The sequence below is a fragment of the Toxorhynchites rutilus genome, chromosome 2 (genome assembly GCF_029784135.1).
Source record: "Toxorhynchites rutilus septentrionalis strain SRP chromosome 2, ASM2978413v1, whole genome shotgun sequence".
NCBI classification, from domain to species: Eukaryota; Metazoa; Arthropoda; class Insecta; order Diptera; family Culicidae; genus Toxorhynchites; species Toxorhynchites rutilus.
In genome coordinates, this window is record NC_073745.1 from 331094527 (window position 1) to 331113469 (window position 18943).

The 18943-nt window shown below is 37.9% G+C and overlaps 2 protein-coding genes across 2 annotated transcripts; one reads left to right on the forward strand and one right to left on the reverse strand.

The window, feature by feature from the left end:
• Positions 1-14826: 14826 nt before the first annotated feature.
• LOC129771873 (MIP18 family protein galla-2) lies at positions 14827-15587 on the forward strand. Its single transcript, XM_055775992.1, has 2 exons — positions 14827-15086; positions 15148-15587. Exons 1-2 carry the CDS (start codon positions 14969-14971, stop codon positions 15498-15500), a joined length of 471 nt encoding a protein of 156 aa, XP_055631967.1. The 5' UTR covers positions 14827-14968; the 3' UTR covers positions 15501-15587.
• Positions 15552-17114, reverse strand: LOC129771867 (mitochondrial inner membrane protein OXA1L). The gene is made up of 3 exons (XM_055775983.1): positions 16924-17114; positions 15822-16860; positions 15552-15761 (listed from the first exon to the last, which is right to left on the reverse strand). Exons 1-3 carry the CDS (start codon positions 16987-16989, stop codon positions 15595-15597), a joined length of 1272 nt encoding a protein of 423 aa, XP_055631958.1. The 5' UTR covers positions 16990-17114; the 3' UTR covers positions 15552-15594.
• Between the last annotated feature and the right edge of the window lie 1829 nt (positions 17115-18943).

Here is an 18943-nt window from a genome sequence, read left to right on the forward strand (position 1 = left end):
AGATAGAGAGAAAGAGAGAGAGAGAGAAAGAGAGAGAGAGAGAGAGAGAGAGAGAGACAGCAAGATAGAGAGAAAGAGAGATCATTCAAGTATCTATCCTTTTCTCCTTTTTATTTCCGATACACAAAATGTCCAGATTGGGATTTTAAACACTCAACTGTTACTTCGGACGCCACTTTCCTCTGACGCACGAGGAAAAGATGGCAAAACAGTTCACTTTGATGAACGGTTCACTCGCTAACCGTTCATCAAAGTGAATCAGTTCTTTTGAACCGTTCTTTCGCTCTTTCGTTCAGCGATATTAAGAACAACATAGAATGTTAGCTGGAACCCAACATCAATAGACAGCAGCATCAATATTGATATCGTTGGATTGGATAGTGTATGTATGGGATTTATATTTTTGAAATTTAGTGGGGAAAGATAAGCTGCTTCATTAAAAGTCGCAAACTGTATGTGAAAATATGTTTATCGGTCGACAAAAGTTTATGTAATAATTTGATGCTCACAAAATATGTGCAATTTTTCATATTCTCTTTTTGGACAACACACAGGTTCATGCAATTGGCCAAACAATGAATTGAAAGCAACGAAAAAACTTTTTTCTCGACATACCCTCACTATAAAATTGTATTTTACTTAATCCATGAATCGCCCCAGCTTCCCCCAGATTTTTTCTGATAAATAGAAAGTATATGATATGTATATGAAGTTTTGCTTTTAAAACTACGAGAATCTAATTTAATTTTTAACCCAAAATTGAGAATACATTAACAAAACAAACCCTGCTTTACACGCATTTTGCTCATAAATGACAAATCGTTTTATTTTCCTTACAAGCGTTCTCGTAATATTTATCCATTCCGCCCAGCGCAAATCAGTTCAGCTGCACTCGTTCGTTCGCAAACAATTTGTCCGCAAACACTTCGTTCTCAAACAGTTCACTCTCAATCAGTTCTTTCCCATACAGTTCACTCGCAAACAGTTCGTTCACAAACCGTTCGCTCGCAATCAGTTCGTGGGGAGAACTATCGTTCTTTGAAAAAGAACGACCGCTCGTTCACTCTTTTCGGCGAACTAGTTCTTTCATACCGTTCGTGAACGGTTTGCCCATCTCTACTCGATATGTTACTTCGGACAATCAAAACAACTAAATTCTAATCGTGCAACATTATTTGTACATTTCTCGCTCGGTGGCTTCAATTTTAAACTCAAATCACGGAACAACAGTGACGAATTATTTTTCAGAGTTAATATTGACTGCTAGTCGTGAAAGTAGTGATAAGGATCGATTCCTTTTAAAAAACTTCGCAAAACAATGTTCCGTTCTTCAACTTCGTTTTTCTCGAGTTTATGCCAATGTTACATAGGACCTTTTCTAATGTTACGTGAGAATTATCGGTTAACATTGCACAACTCATCGAAGACTAAATTGATTGACTGAATCCTTATTTCTCCGTTGAGCGAGAACTTCAATCTCTAGAAATCGGTCAAGAATTGCACTTAAACCAGTGCTTTTTCCGAAGTCAGTGAGATCTTCCTATTTTTTTTTTCAAACCTTCAGAAACCTTTAGAAAGATGGTGAGCAGAGCCGATGGATAGCGATGACTTGTATATGTATAGTAATAACTAGGTTACTGAACCAGATAGGAAATCCAATTATCGCCATTCGCCTTCTAACTGGACCGACATGTGAAAAGTCAAATCAAATCGAGGGGAACTTCAATGAATTGTTTGTATGGCGTTGATCTTGATATTGGATAAACAAGAAAAACTTCCACTAGAAGTTTTGCATTGATTGAGTGCGACAACATATAATTTGGGGAAAATATTTTTCTGTGTTCAATCAATGTTTTTGTCACGTGAAAATAATTTCAATTTTTATAACATCTCAAATCACATTCGAATGCCCCTCACAGCAAATCTTCAAATTGAATATGGCGTCGATTATTTACGAAATTCTGCTTTTTAACTGGACCAAAGCCCAGTTAACGTTAGCACTGTTAAAGAGCAATCCAATTAAACCAAGTTCAGTTATCTAATGACTACTGTATATGAAAATCACCTTAGAATAGACATTGGAAAAACTATTTTAGGCACAATCCTTAACATAATTTAGATTTATTCATAGAAATGCTTTGGTAAAACCTGTGTCTTCATGGTACACTATTTTGTTTTTTGATTTGAAAAATAAATATAATGATGGATACTGAGAGCCCTAAAAAATCAGATTCTGCAAAAATTTTGAATAGTGTTTCTTTTCTCTACAACCGAGATGAAAGGGGTTTAAAACTCGGAACGTTTAGTTTTGAGCCAAACACAAATAAAACAACATAAAAAGAAGTCAGGGCAAAAATTTGTTGCACAGCGTATTTTTTTTATTGAAAGTTCACAAACATTTTCATATATACATGGTTCGTGTTAAACATTTGAAGAGCTTTTTTTATTTCGTCGGTGAACAGTATACTATATTAATTGAGCATGGTAACACATGATTTCTTTCTCTTGGGTCTTTTTAGGGAGTATTTTTGACGGATTGCGCTACTGTTTTCTTCAAAGGAGAAATGTCCTTTTGTACTACGCGATTGATTCGAAACCCCATACCTCAAACTATGGTTGCTTTTCACCAAAGATAAGTTGATGGTCTTTAAAAAATATTGTCTTGTTGAAAAAGAGATAATGTGATGGACTATATTGGAAAAGAGCAAGCAAGCCTAGGAGACATGCTACAGCATAAATGGGTTGTATTAAAGTCCATTCCTGGAATGGCAGAGATTTAAGGTGGCATTAGTTGTATATTTCATATTGTTGGATTAGTGAACAATGATTAAAGGAATTATAGATAATGAGATAATAAGTTGGAACAAAGAATCAGTGCTAGTTGCAAATCGTTGGGTGTAAATATTTTCAGAAATGTAAAAAAAAATCGAGAGTGTAAGGTGCTCATACACTGTTTGGCCGAAGCCAAATAACAGTTCGACTGAAAAGTTCATAAGGTTGACGTCTAGATGGCGCCCCTTGCAAAAATCTACTTGATTATCACCAAGGAGCTGATATAGCCAGGTGGTTCGTTTTCGACAGTCTGAGGATTAGGCATGGAAGATGCGAGAGGGGATGAAAAATGACAGCGACTATTTTTGTTTATAAACAAACCAGGTCCAATTTGTATGCTACATAGCGTTTCCTGCACACAATTACCTACGCTGGGCCGGTTTCAATCGAACTAGCTATTGTGTCTCACAACCCGCATGATCAGTTGAGTCTCTAGCTGAAGCAGCAGTCGCCGGGAAACGACATGCCTGGATATCCACAGCGTGCCGCTGCGCTCACTCAATCGTAATGGGTCGTCAACGACTAAAGTGATCAAAGCGAATTGAACTAAGAGCAGTACGGCACAAGCCCGCCGGTTTCATATTCCCACTAGCGCAGCTCCCACAATCGCTGAATTACCAATCCCAGCAGCAACGGCAACAACCCTCAAGTCCCGTTAAACCACAATGAAGACAACAACTTGCAGCAGTCACCGAAACACAACAATGATACCAACAGTGTAAACATGCAAATACATAGCGGTATGCACTCCTCGATTGCATGCCATTTGTAATCCTCTTTCTCGGAAACTCTAGCCGTTTATTTGGCCGCTGTCAATTCGAACTCAAGTAATGGCTGAACAGCAATTCTGACATAACGTTCCACCTTATTATACCGCCTTGATTATCACAAAGTACCATCTTTCAATGGATACGTGTCAAAATTAGACAGCAATCGGTCGATTGGTTCGTGAGTTAAGCAGCCCATACATCTACAATATTATTGTACAACATAGGTGGTTGTGAAATAATATTGAGGGTGTGTTTCAGATATTGAAATGTTGTACAATATATTGTGGGCCTGATTCTCGAATACACTTCACGGTGGAAACGGAATGAAACGTATCCGCGATGACAACGGTACGGTGTCGACATCTGGATACGAGATTAGTTTCCCACTAAACTTATCATTATAATATCAAATTATCTTCCGACGAAATTTTTGTATGAGATTATTATATCACATGAAGAAAACAAAGTTTTCCACTCACATTGAATACCAGTTTAATACGAAGAAGTTAATTTTCATTAATGATTTTTTTTTATCTGAAAAGTGCTCATTGTTCCTGAAAACTCATTATTATCTTGAGCACTTCACTAACTCGTAAAACGTAGTCCAATGGCGTGCCGTTTATTTCGTTTCCACCGTGAAATCCGGCCCTGTATGATATCAAAAAATTTAGATATTAACTGTGCAACGCTTACAATATTGCATGATCTATATGTGACGTTGTGCAATATGGTGTCAGTTAATGTTAAAGCCCATGTTTACATTTACATCGTCTCGGGTGTAAAGTGAGTGTTATCCTAAAAAAAATCACAGACTGTTTTTCGAAGACGCGTGTGTCGCGATGGCCATCAGAAACGCCGACGGGAATTTTACTCTCGAGTTTATTGATACTAATCGTTCACTTCCGGCATTGTGGGATATCAAGTGTCAGGTTCTAACAAGTACTTGCGATGAAAAATTGAACGTCAGTAGCCAGCCTTGCACAATATTCAGGACTGACTTTAATATCATCCCCAAATGATTCAATTTCATTGCACAAATATGACTGTGATGCTATAATATTGTACGTCTGTGAACAACCTTCAATAGTAATATCAATAAATTCGTACAATAGGATTGTGCGTGTATGGGGCGCTTTACAGCATTGAGAGTGAAGCAACTTGTTATTGTGAAAAAAATGGAAAAATCCAAATTTCGTGTGTAATTGCATGAATTGGACTTCGAATTGCTTCCGCATCCACCGTATTCTCCAGATCTGGCTCCAGCGATTATTTTATGTTCGCAGACCTGAAGAGAATGCTCACTGTTATTTGACTCTTTTTGACAGATAAAATTTTATCAACGTGTACTGATCAAATATTTTCGACACAAAACACAATGAGCAAATATTCAGTTTTTGAATGCCTAAAATATTTTTTCGATCTGTTCTTCGTACCTGTCGGTACATGGTTAAATATTTTAGTCAATTGTTTCCATGTTCGTTGTTTGACATTGTTTGTCTCTGTCGATAATTGAAGAGTGGCAAACAAAATAGTGTTTGTACAAATTTCGAACCAAACTTTTTCTGTCAAAAAGTGGAATTCGTGCAGCTTACTAATTATATTTTGTATCTGCCTGATAGTACTGGACCAGTAGAAATGATTTTTGTACGATAACTACGAAAAAGTCGCGATCCCTGAATTCCTGATAGCTACGATAATTGTGTAACAAAACTTCTTTAGTTCATTACTCATGCACTTTTACCAGTTGTCGAGTTTTACATTAATGCAATTTTGTGTGTGCGAAAATAATCGATTATTTCTAACAACAGTACAATCTTCGATTGAAATTGGCTAGACAATAAATCTTTGATCTTGGTTCATTATAGTTCAAGGAATCCTAATATAAGACAGGTAATTATCAACAAGAATCGTTGGGTACTTACGTATTAGCGTCACTGGAGAAAAAAAATCATTAGATAGCAATTTCATCGTTCCTATGGGCACTCACTTATCTTTTGTATTGTTTTTGCCTTGTTGTTTGCTGTGTTTTAATAGTTTTAGTGCTATGAAAAAGCGTATTTGGGATTCGCGTTTTTCACGTTTAAACGTCACCGAAGCACAATTTTCATTATGAATTTATTTTTTCGCAATTGAATTTATTCTAGGGTGAATGTAATGGTGACGAAGTCTCCACCTAATGTGGCTAAAGAACAGAAGCGGCCAAGCCACCGAGGTGACGCAATTCAAGTCTATCGCCGACCCGCCGTCGGAAGCGGTGATCTCTCGCAAGTAAACCTGTGTCCCATCGATTGCTCGCTTAGTTCGAAACATAGGAGACGATCCTTCAGTTTGGTCAATCCGAAAGCTAGCGAGCGTTTGTCCGGTTAATTTTTATTTTGAAATATAAGTGACGCTATGGTGGCATATCGCAAATCCCAAATACGCATGTTCGTTTCACTAAAAAATAGTAAAACAGAGGAAACAACAAGGCAATACAAAAGATAAATGCGAAAAAAAATTGCTATCAATTGAATGTCGGGTCCGGTGACGCTAATACGTTTTCATATGGTTTGATAAATTTTCATAGGGGCTGTCCACATACCACGTGGACAGAAAAACTACGATTTCAGATACCCCCCCTCCCCCACCGTGGACAAACATGGACATTGTCTATACCCCTCCCCCTGTTGTCCACGTGGACATTTCTCCATTTCTTGGAAAAAATAATCGTAAAAATAGCTGAATTGCGCCTAAATTTAAGTTTATGTTTGTTTCTATTCTCTATTATATGTTTATACATTATAAACATGTGAACATAATTAACAGAGGCAATTTCTTCTCAATTCTTTGACAGCTTTGGGAGACAACAACTACTCGTGAAGCTATTTGTATTGCTGTTTGTTTCCTTTCCAAATTTCATTTACCATGTGATCACGTTATAAAACATAATATTTACGTTATAGCAAAACATCACATGTAAATCTAATCTCGGACATTTTCTATCATAAACCGACGCAAGCTGGCTGAACTGAGAGTTTTCAAGAGAATAAGACAATGAAATCAAGTGCTTCGTAGTTGGAATACAGTGATTGAAAATCATAACATGTATAAGGATATAAACATGTTGTGTTGTGCTATGTAATTTTGGCGAGTTCAACTCCAAAATTGCTGATCATTCATCATTCTTCATGCAACTTGCAGAATTTATCATCGCAGAACTTCTTTGTTTTCTCGTTAAAAAACTGTGTCCAATGAGTCGAAATTCTTTTTTTTATCCCATTTGTTTATTTATTTAGGTTCATTAGCATTTTATCGTGTACATGTCACATTTTTTTTGTCAAATCTATAAATAGCGCATAACACAGTTGCCATATTAGGTGTAAGAGTATTCCTTTTATACCATTGCATATGGTACATTATACAATAGCCATTAAGGCGTAAGAGTACTCTATCTGTTCTTCCATTGTCCAGCTGGACCACCGGACAGCGGACACAGTTAATATGATCATTGTTGTGTTATTAATAGAACAACAGCCCGATGTTTCTTGCCTGAAATTTCGATCCATTTCAGGTTTTCGGTGAATAGGTGTAGAACGAAGTTCCTCTAGGAACGTTAGTGCCATTGAAGAAGAAGAAGAAGTGTAGAACTCATACATTGTAGCGTTTCTTAATCTAGTTTCACCAGGTGCTCATGAACATAGATACTTGTAAGGAACCTGCTAATTGATGTGTCGTATACCGAGGATTATTCTTCATCAGTTACGCACCCAAACTTGCTGGACTACCCAATAACTAGAAGCGTATTCCACAAAATATTATAATTCACCGAAGAAGAGCATCTAGGCTGCTAGGAAGACTTCTCTAAAGATAGGTCCCCGTGAAAGAATTTGTTGTTCGAGTTCTTGAATAACATAAACGAAGCGGTTTTTACATTGAGAGCGGAAACTGAATCGAAACATCGAAAACAATGTCGTGTTTTATTAATATTACAACATTCCAACATGCTTTAGTGGTATCTGAATCCTGCCGATAATAGCGTCCCAATTCTGATCGATAATGATAACGTAAGATTCTTTAAAATCAATTAAAACAAATCGATAGCTGTCAGCTCATGTGCGATACTCTCTGAATACAAATTTCGGCAAAAATTTCAACGATATGTATAAATATAGAATTTCCACCGCGCAGTGCTATCAGACAGCAGAAATACGTATAGATTTGCTTGCAATGCAGAATATTTTTCTTATATTGTTGAACACAGATATATATTTGTTTTTCCAAATATTTATTAGTGTCCACGTGGATGTGATATAGACCCCCTCCCCCCTCACCGTGGACATTTTTGTAACCCCTACCCCCCAGAAAGTTGTCCACGTGGTATGTGGACAGCCCCATATGAGAATAATGTAGACCTAGGTAGTGCGGACTGAATCAAAACGACTGTCAAAAAAGACGGGTGGGTAATGTCGGGGACATAACCGGAGTGACGTAGGACTATACAAAGGGGACAGCTTTTGCTAAATATATATTTCGAATATATTTTTTTATTTTCTTCTCCTACGTGAATACCTACCTATCTACCTGAAAAATGGATTAGTTTACTGTTTACTCTTCATGAACATGTTGGGGGTTGGTGTTGTGTTTTTTCGTTTTTTTTTTACAAACTTGATTCTTGTTTTTTTTTAGAAGGCTTTGTACTTATTAAATGTTCAACGCCGGGCATCTTTCGGCGTATGCACATATGGTACAATCAAAATGATGGATGTGATAGGGAATGCATAGGTGGTTATCAGCTCATTCACTATCATATATTTCACTATTGAGCACATTACCGTACCTTAAACTGTGGTTTCGGAGACGAATGAATTGTAAGATTTGTAGTCTCCGCAAACAAAGTAAATAAAAATGAAAAAGAACTGAGGTTTTGGAGACGAACTCTACGATCTGTCGAGAAATAAACGAACTAGAAGCGTTCTGAAAAACCAACAGAAAATACAGTAACGGATGACCTTCGGATTAAAGTCCTTTAAAATAAGAACAGAGCAGCAGGAAATACATAGCTCATCATGATGCTCCTTAGTTAATTTTCTATACAATTCAGATGTAACGTTAGTCAATTTTCAACATCAGTTATCAACCAAAGAAAGCAGTTCTTGCTACCAAGAAAATCCGTTAATGCCATCCTGCATACAATGTGTTGTAATTTGAAGCCACTTTTAATTCGGAAACCATGCATGGGTTTGTGAAAACTGAATGATCAATTTAAAAGACCTCAACCACCAATAAGTTCAAGAACAAGCATAAACAAAATAAATCAGTTTATATTATATGTCATATTATGTCACTTTAGAATGCATTGGTATTGTGAATAACTTTTAATAACTCTTCTTTGATTGGTTTAATGGCCCTGAAAAGCACCGTGTTTTACGGTAGCTGGTTTTACCACCAAAGCAGTCTGTATAAACAAACTTTTTCCTTCATCTACCTGCTGCCGTTTTGCGATTGCGTTTGCCACTCACTGAAACTAGTTGTTGCCTCCGAACCGAATGTGCTCTGTTCTGTAGGCGGGTTTTCTTATTGTCGTGAGCAGCTTTGCAAGCCATCTCGAGCACTCCGGCGGCCGAAATTCTATAACCGCTATTAGGTATACTGGTGCTCCGGCACCAATCCGTTGATGCGATGTGATGTGAAATGATGCCATACAACCACACTGATTTACAGTTTGAAAGAGAATGATATATTTTTCATCGGATCCGCGCGTTTTGTACTTTAGCGGTACACGCTCACAGGATAGAGACAAATCGGCAGACTCAGCCAAAGGGGCGAGTCCAACGAGACGAACGAATGGGCGTTAAAAGGCAGCGATGGCAAAAAAATACATTCATTACGATTTGTTCGCTCGTTGGATTCACATGCAGGCTAAAAAGGGTCCTTTTCAGGATCACAAAATTATCTTCAATCTGAAGAGTTTATTGTTTTGTTATCACTCGGTATCCCCATCTTGTTCGGCTAAACCTTCCTGTTTAGCGATTTGTTACCACTTGCCACAGCTTTCACAATTGGAAAATTTCTTCCCATCCAGCTTTGTGACAAGTTTTACAGTAAATTACATTCAATGCGACGTGCCGAAGCACCACTCAGTGTCGCATTGGAGGCGATTTTAACCTGTAATTGAACATTTGCGATGACAGTGATACAGTGTCGACTTTCAATGTGGGGTCATAATTTGGGCCCCGAACTGTATGTTTATAAAAATGTTCAACTAAATATGTCGCATTACATGTCCGTCCAATTAGCTAAATGTCGAACTAATTGTAAATTACTGTACTTTCAATCTGGAAACAATTTAAGAATTGGTGAAAATTGAATAATCAGGAAAGTCCCCAACTATCAATAAGCTCAGAACAACTGCCAAATTCACATACTCATCAGATCCTGGCAAACAAATTATGAAAAAATCAATTTGTGTTTTATTATTATTTTGGATATTATTTTAGAAAGCATTGAACTGTATTTCGTAAACTCTTTTTTGAAAGGTTTAATGGCCCTGATAAGCGCCTTGTTTTATGGAATGGTTCCAATTTAGAAAACTTAGTACTCGTGGTTCTGAAAAAAAACCATTTCGAACGCCCTCGATACAGCCTTGTTCTGGATTTGCCACCTTTTTTCTTCTGCTACCAGCTGCCGTTTTGCGATTGCGTTTGCCACTCGCCACTCGCTGCAACTGCCTGTTGTCTTGATGTCCACCGAATGTGTTCTGAACCGAATGCAGTTTTTCTTATCGTCGCGTGCAGCTTTGCCAGCTAACTCGATCACTTCGGCGGCCGAAACTATATAACGCCGGCTAGGTGGACTGGTACACTGGTACTAACGCGCTCGGCCTAGCTACCCTTGCGGGGAACTCCAGATCAACACGGTTTGAGCGGGATTTTGCCTTTTCCTTCACTTTTCCTCCTTTGCCATGTCCAGACATGGCTGCTTGGGTTAGTTTGTTCATGTGTTGTGATGCGAACTGATGTGGTATACGGTTTGAATGAGAATGATCGTTGCGGCAGCGGAGCGGGGATTTTGAAGCTGGCTGGCTGGGTCGAGAATTACGCATGTGTGTTTGTGCGACCAATGTTTCGTTAATTTTTTTTCTTTTTCCTTTCCAATCGTGCTTCATTCTATTTCGCTGCTGCTCTGGTTGCCCGTTTTGGTCGGTACGATTTGGGGAGCACAAAATGGACCAATCAAAAATGAGCACATAGTGCATTTGGACAATGATTGATATTTCACAATTATTCAATTATTTATCTAAAGAAAAATTAAATGTTATTCGTTATGATAGATGCGTAGATATATTTCCTATCAATTGATGCAAAAACCTTTGCGATCTATTGAGAAATGCTCGAGTTATAAGCGTTCCTAATCTTGCATTTTTTCCTACTTGTTCAGTGCCTAGATTTCCATTTCACCCCCTATATCTTCCGGTTAGACGTAGTCCTACGTCAAAAGATCCAATTGAATTGTCAAAAGAGATCCAACGATTAGGAGTGTTATTTTTCTTATGAAAATCAACACTATAAAAAAGGTATTGTTATCAAAGGCAAAAATAATTAAACTTATGAAATGAACGAACTTCATTTTTCCGTCAATTGTTTAATTGGCCGTCGCATCTCTGAAAGAGAACGAATAACGCTTAGTTCACTCCAAGATTTTAACGTGGGAGCGAAATTCGACATTGGCGAATTTTGATACGTACATACATAGCAAAAGTGAAATGTTTTGGGGACGTTTTTTTCTAACGTAGCTGAAAACCGTTTTGCTAGTGAAGCTGGCCGAATGAAATCCGCGTAATTATGATCCGCTAGTACTGGTTATGAATATAACGGTAAAGCAATCTGCGCTTCGTGTTGATGATGGACGTAATCTTCTGAGTCTACTACCGGCTCAATTGTGGAGAAGGCATTACGGTTTCTCACGAGGTTTCTTTTCCGGTTGTAATGTAACGATGTATTTCTATCAAAATTGTACAGTCGCAAGCGCACTGAAGAGAGAACAGTTGCATGCGATGCAATCCCTCGACGCGAGACCCTAATGTGCAATCCACAGCTCTCCTGCAAAAAGAATCGAACATGCTCCGCCAACGGATTGGATGATAGTTTTTGCTGTACAAGGACAGCACACCAGTTCGATTACAGACAGCAGAGTGTACGCAACAGCAGCAAATTTGAAGCAGAATTTAAGAAGAAATTTAAGTGCTTGTATAATTTATAACTCTGTATAATTTCATGTATATTTCTATAGTATTAAGTAAAATACAATGTACATAGTTATAGTTTAAGCGTATGTTGTGTTTTGTCTCCGATGAAACGAGTCCCTCAATCTGCCACAGTGATGTGAAGTTCCATGCGAATGGAAAATCCCCGCTGCATCACTGCAATGAAGGCAGTCTGCATCGCGCCCACGGGGGAATTCGGTTTCTTACGTTTGGCAATCCACATAAAGGCTTCTTTGGTATCGCGCAGCGGGATTAAGTAGCAATTTTTACAGTCCACCGCATTAAGACGCTATAAAAATAATCCTGAAAATGTGTATGAAAGGCTTGCTACACTTTTAGTTTTCAATAATTCAAACATCGTACTTACTTCACAGATACGCGAATCCTTATTCGTAACTAGTTTGTCGTCTCCGCAAAAATCGACCCATTGCGTCTGTAAATACGTTTCCGAAGGAATACGATAAAAGCTAACGCGAACATTTTCTCTTGTATTCGGGCAGCCTTTCATTTAGCAACGTATTTTTAATGTCCACTTTCCCTGATATAATATTTCTCCGAATGAAATAAAAACAAACGAAGTCACAGTCACGTAAATGTTTACTCCTGCGATTTGAAAACATTCGATGAAAAGTGGAACGAAGAGTTGCCAGATGATTTTAAAAAAAAGTCTGTAAAAATATGTGAAAGTCTGTTAAAAATGTGGAAATGTCTGTAAAAGTGTGCGGATCTGTAGAAATCTCTTTTAACGTTAATTTTCCAGATTCATTGATACTTTGTACATCGCGATGCACGTGAGATTGTCTTTTGTATATTATTGTATATTTTGTATATGCACATCTTTTATATATACAGCCATTTCATGCCAAACCGATATAGTGGTTCTCAGATTTCGATGAAAAGTGGTAGTTTTGTTCTTTATCGCAAAACATTAGACCCTTTTTTATTTTTTCGTTAGGGTGACCATTTCCATTTTAGGGTGGTCCGAAAAATCATTTTTCCCCTTGAGAACCACTTTATTGGCCTGAAATGGCTGTATATACAGTAGTTTAAATTTAATGCGACATTTAGCAAATTGGACAGACCTGTAATGCGACACGTTTTATTGGACATTTTTACCTCTAATTGGATCAAGTTCGGGGCCTAAATTATGGTCCCACATTGAAAGTCCCAACCAGGCGTCGACACTGTATCACTCTCATCGCCAATGTCTAATTACAAGTCAATATCACCTCCAATGCGACACTGAGTGGTGCCTCGGCATGTCGCATTAAATGTGAATAACTGTATATACATATACTAGCTGACCCGTCGAACTTCGTCCCGGGTCAGCTAGTATATGTGGTATATGTCATATCATTATATATCATTATATGTCATATCATTATTTTGATATGAATTCTATTGAACGAATTACTAAACTTTTTCTCATCATAACATTGTTCTGTGGGCAGAATACCACAAATACAATAAAATGAAGACAGCTCAAAAGGGACCTTTCCTTCATCGGATTTTGGGATAAGCAACACATTTAGCCTTCCATTTCTATTTATATAGATAGATAAAAGATATACGAATGCGTTGTTTTGCCTGAAAATCCATTTCCACTTTCGAACAAAGATCAACTTCGCTAGCGCAAATATTGAATGGACTAAAAACGCTTATCATGATGTAATTTTCGGTCATATGGAAATTCAATTCAAATTCATTTTCCGACATTCTTTCTGAGTTTTCCGGAAACTTTCCGATTTTGCTCTCCACTATATTGATCTACGGGAAGAGACGAATACAACAAAATAAAGACGGCTCAAATTGCATCATCCCTTCTTCGAGGCCCGCTTACGAACAGATTCCTGTTTTTTGCCAAGAATCTAACAAGGCCTACCGATGGCTTACCTTCGTCTCATCCACATCGAAGGAAACGATCTCACTCGTGGAATCCGAACAAATGAAGCATTCAAGTTTGCCCCAAAATGTGCGGTCCTTAATGTGTTAAGGAAATTAGCGACGCGCATGTTGCACCGTACGTTTGCTAAAAATGATTCGCTTGGCGGCGGCAGCGCTATTTCGGTTCATTTAGTTTGTCGTTGGCTGTTCTTGATATTCTCGGGAAATTACAATCTGTTAAGTTTTACCAATCTCATCGATAGTTCTCAAAAGTTCTCGACTCTGTTCCATCACTGTCATGAAATTTTGAAGTATAGTATAAATACATTTAATGCAATTTTTCATTCATCGTGAAGAATCGTATTGTCTGTTTCGTCTGCAATGATTTCAGGGCAAAAGTACTTATGAAATCATGAAAAACGCTAACGTATACAATTTATTGTTACCAAACAGAACACCAACAGAATGCAAAAGATACTGAAGTACTGTCGTCGTCCACTGAGCGATACTATGCTCACGACATCACTGCAATGCGACCTATTTTGCGCACGTAATCACTGTGGTGACACCGGCAGTTAGGCGCTAGTTTGCGCACATAACCACTGTGGTTACGCCGGACGACAAAGTGTTAATGAATCACTCAAAAATAGGTATAACGTCATGTGTATTGACATAAACTAAATATAAAAACTTTTTATGTATTAAAACTATGGAAAAATGTAATACGATGAGTCAAATATCTTTGATGTGATAAATAGAGCCTATCATTTTTCTAAAACCTGTGAAATATTGTTGTATCCAAAAAGTCTGCAACAAAAATAAAAAGTATTTTACAGATATGTCTGTAAATTTACAAACATATCTGTTAATCTGGCATCTCTGATGGTCTGAAAATTTATTGCAAGAAATCGCTTGAAAAAATCCATAAATTTGCTTGAAAATGAAATGGATTGAGTCCGCACCACTTAGATGTAGACGACTTGCACGAAAGCATATAGAACCTGAACAATTTTACACAATCTTACGGTAAAATGTCAAACGATTGTAAATATTAAACTATCGCTTGGGTACCGCTGTAATCGAAATATGACAACAGCTTTTAATCAGCTGTTTTGTTTTGCTTGATGGTTTGTCGGCTGATGGCTTCCACTTAAAAATATCTGCGCAGTTATAATATTTACTAAATAAATTTTAGTACTTTGTGAACTAGATTTGATTACATTAATCAGTGCATATCAGCATGGCCGAGTTAGAGAACATCAATCCCAATGTGTATATGAAATGCGATGATCGAAAGTATACAGAGGACGAAGAAAACGATGACATTGTTGATCCTTTTGATGAGCGGGAAATTTTCGGTACTGTAATATAAGATTTCCTCATTCTTAACAAACATATTCAACTTCAATTGTATTCAAGACTTGATCCGCAACATTAACGACCCAGAGCATCCGCTAACACTAGAAGAGCTTCATGTGCTTGAACAGAGCCTAATCAAAGTGGACGACGAGAAGAATTCCATCAAAGTGCTATTCACTCCGACAATACCCCACTGCAGTATGGCCACATTGATCGGTCTCTCGATTCGTGTAAAACTTCTCCGAGCCCTACCGCCTCGCTTCAAAGTTTCAGTGGAAATCAACCCAGGAACGCACGTTTCAGAAAACGCAGTCAACAAGCAGCTGGCGGATAAGGAGCGTGTAGCAGCAGCGTTGGAAAATTCCCATCTCATTGCTGTTATTAATCAATGCATTGATGTCCCTATTCAATAAACTTATTACGTATATACATAGAATATGATGGAACAATAAAACTTCAGTGGATTGCAATCACTGTCTTTGTTACTGATATAAATCAAATAGTTGTCTATCGTTTTTTCGCACTAATCGTATTTCCGGTCACGGATTCTCGAGGTACGGTCGGATCATATTTGTACGTTTTCACCAATGGACCTTTTCCAGCTCTCTGAAATGCGATTTCATCAACTCGCGTCCGTTCTTCCAATTCGCGGGAGATCTTCATATTAGTCCAGGCTGAAACCGAAATATTAATATCAAAAAGAAAATGCGTTGATCGTTCATCTATACACTCACATTCTTTCACACCTTCTGTGAATTTCTTCTTCTTCATTGGTAACTCTTCCGGTTTGTGGGTAATCAATCGTTCAATTTTGAAGTAATCCCGCACCTTAGGAACTCTCAAGAAACCCACCTGGAGCAGTGAGAAGAAATTGCTGCACACCCAATAGCACAGAATAGCGCTGGGGAAATTTATCATGAACGGAAATATGAAGATGGGTACCGCTCGAAGGATATATTTAACCGTTTGCATATTTGCAGCGGACATTCGTGCACTGTCGGTTCCGAGCTCAATCGTCAGAAACATGGTAACACTAGTAATGATTGGCAATGCGTAGAATTGATCGCAAACCGTCAAATCGGTGAACCAAAATAGACCTCCTTCACGCATTGAATCCACCGGTGCGTTTGCCATCTGTCGAAGTCCCACGAAGAACGAAATAAACAATGGAGCTTGTGCGAGCGGCACCCACATGTTCTTGAGCGGGCTCACACCTTTCTCCTTCATGAACTGGACCATCTCGGTTGCATAGCGAGCGGAATCAATCGCATTACCAGACTGCCGTGCCTCGGACATTTTCATCTGCAGGAACTGCATCTGAGGCATATTATTGTTCATTTTGGCAGCGTTACGTTGACTGGCGATAACCAACGGGAACAGTAGCACTCGAACACAGACCGTTCCTATGGCTATTACACCCCACCATGGAATATCCAAGCCTATATGCAGATACTCCATACAATTTTGTACCATTCCCACTGGGCTCCATCCTCCCAGGCCGAGGGAAGCGAACGGAGGCTCTGCACCAGCCACTATTTCAGTAATCTCTGGTATCTCTGGTGCCGCAGGTATCGGTGGGGGTTCGGGAATGGTATCAAGTAGGTTTTTATCCGCTCCATTTGTGCTGATATTGCGTACAAGCACTGTTGTCGGAAGATGGGGAAGATACCTGCTCTGCAGGTTGCCGACTGTGATAGGACAGGAGATGTGTTTCTTTTCTTGTTGGGGCCTGCAAGCAATGTGAAAATTTCTACCCGTGCCAGCGCTAAGTTCCTATCAAGATGAACATTGCGGTTATGAAACGACCCAACTATTTATGAAAACAGGGGGACCTACCTGTATCAAACAGAATCTTTCATTCAGAGTGTTTCTGGCCAGCAGTTTGGTTGCACGTGACAACATTTTCAAGCACAGAATCAGGAATGACTTTATTCGTTAATATACGATGTTTAAAGTATTTCAATGAAAATCACGCAACAAATAAACGAATCGACCGGTTTGACGTTTGGAGCGAAGAAAAACATTGCGCACTGAACACACTGAACCAAATCGTGTAATGATTTTTTTCGAAGCTACACTCCGCTGTAAATAGGTCAGAAAACCGTAAATTAGGGTAAGGTATTGTTTGTTGGAGGCCAAATATTTCACATTTTTAGAAAGATGAAATTTGATCAATGTGTGATCAAATATATTCTACACAAAACACAACGAGAAATAATTCAGTTCTTGTTTGTTCAGTTTTAGTTTAAACTTTTTTCGATTTCTTCGTCAAACCATTTTCTGACATACAGCAGGCCGTATGAATAAAAACAAAATTCACCTTTTCTTTACTTCATTCGAGCAGTCGAGCAGTGAGATTAAGTTTTTACTACGTTTGGTATGAATAAAAGAAACAACAAAGTACTTACTTTTCGAAAATGGATGTTTAGCTGACGTATGAATAAAACAGCATTCATCAAGTATTTACTTCGTTATTATCAAGTATGCTCATGAGCATACTTTGGATCTGAAAACACTATCATTCGTTTTGATGTTATATCCGATTTATGTTTAATGCTGCTATCTTGCGCTTGAAGTTAAACAAGTTAACGATCCGCATTGATGGCATTGAGCTTCGTTTACTAGTTCAGGGGAGCGTAAAAAAATGATTGATTTTCAGGCGGAATGAACACGTTTTTAAAATTTAAATTATGAATGAAAAATAACCTTTCCGTACCAATTTGGCATTCTGTTTAAATGAAAAACACTTTTATTTGCAGGTGGTGAAAAAATCTTATACGATATTGTTTTTGAAGACAACTTTATATTATAATGAAAAGTTTCAGTAATGATGTTGGAAATGTATAGACAAAGGGTTAAATAAAAATCGGAAAAAAGTGTTTTAAGTGATTAAATAACATGATGTGAACATTTTCATTCAAATTTTAACATTTGAAAACTGGCTTCGTGTCTTCTAATATGATAGGTATTACACTAACGAGATAGGGACCCAAACTATGGTCCCTAATTGAAAGTCGCCACCAGACGTCGACACTATTCCTTTTTTATCGCGAATTCACGCTTTGTCCAAAAAAAATGTTTTGAAACGAAATCTAAAGAATCAGTTGATAGATGTTTGACAAAGTCAAAACTATGTTCGAATTCAAAAATCAAATTGGTAAAGTAAACTTTTATTCATACGGATTCAAGTAAATACTAGGAAAGTTCACTTTACTTGGAAACAGGCAGAATAAGTAAATACTTTGTTTTATTCATACGACCTAGTGGCACGTATTCGAATTCGTATACCCCCATGCAGATCTCTCTTCCCTTCTTTTGAAAGTCGAAAACAAGCTTTCGGAACATTTTGTTTAGATAAAGTCATAATGTCATACAAGAGTTAAAAGGATTGCTATCTGTTTTCAGAATCATGTTTTTTTTTCTATGAATGGCAAATGTAAGTGCGAATGTATGAAAACTGACTCAAACTCCTATTCGTACGGTGGTGAAAATTTCAAATCGATTTCGACGGCGTTGATCGATTTCAGAGTTCCGTCTTTAGTATGGCATACCTTGTTTATTGCAACTGTTTGGAGCTGCCTTCAGCCGTTATTTATGAGCTTTTGGTGTATTCGGAAGGGACATTCCTTCATTTATTCATTAAGAAGTTTTTAACATCGTTATTTTGAGAAGTTTGATGGTTTCTAACTTTCCCACCCAGATTACTCTCATAGTTTTTTTACTCGGATTGATGTCGAGAGATTGTGGGGGAGTATGAATAACTTTTGAGCAATTGTAATTTAACCATGTGCGAATTTTATGTGCCTTATGCTTTGGGTCATTGGCTTGGTAAAATTTGAATCCTCGATTGAATCCG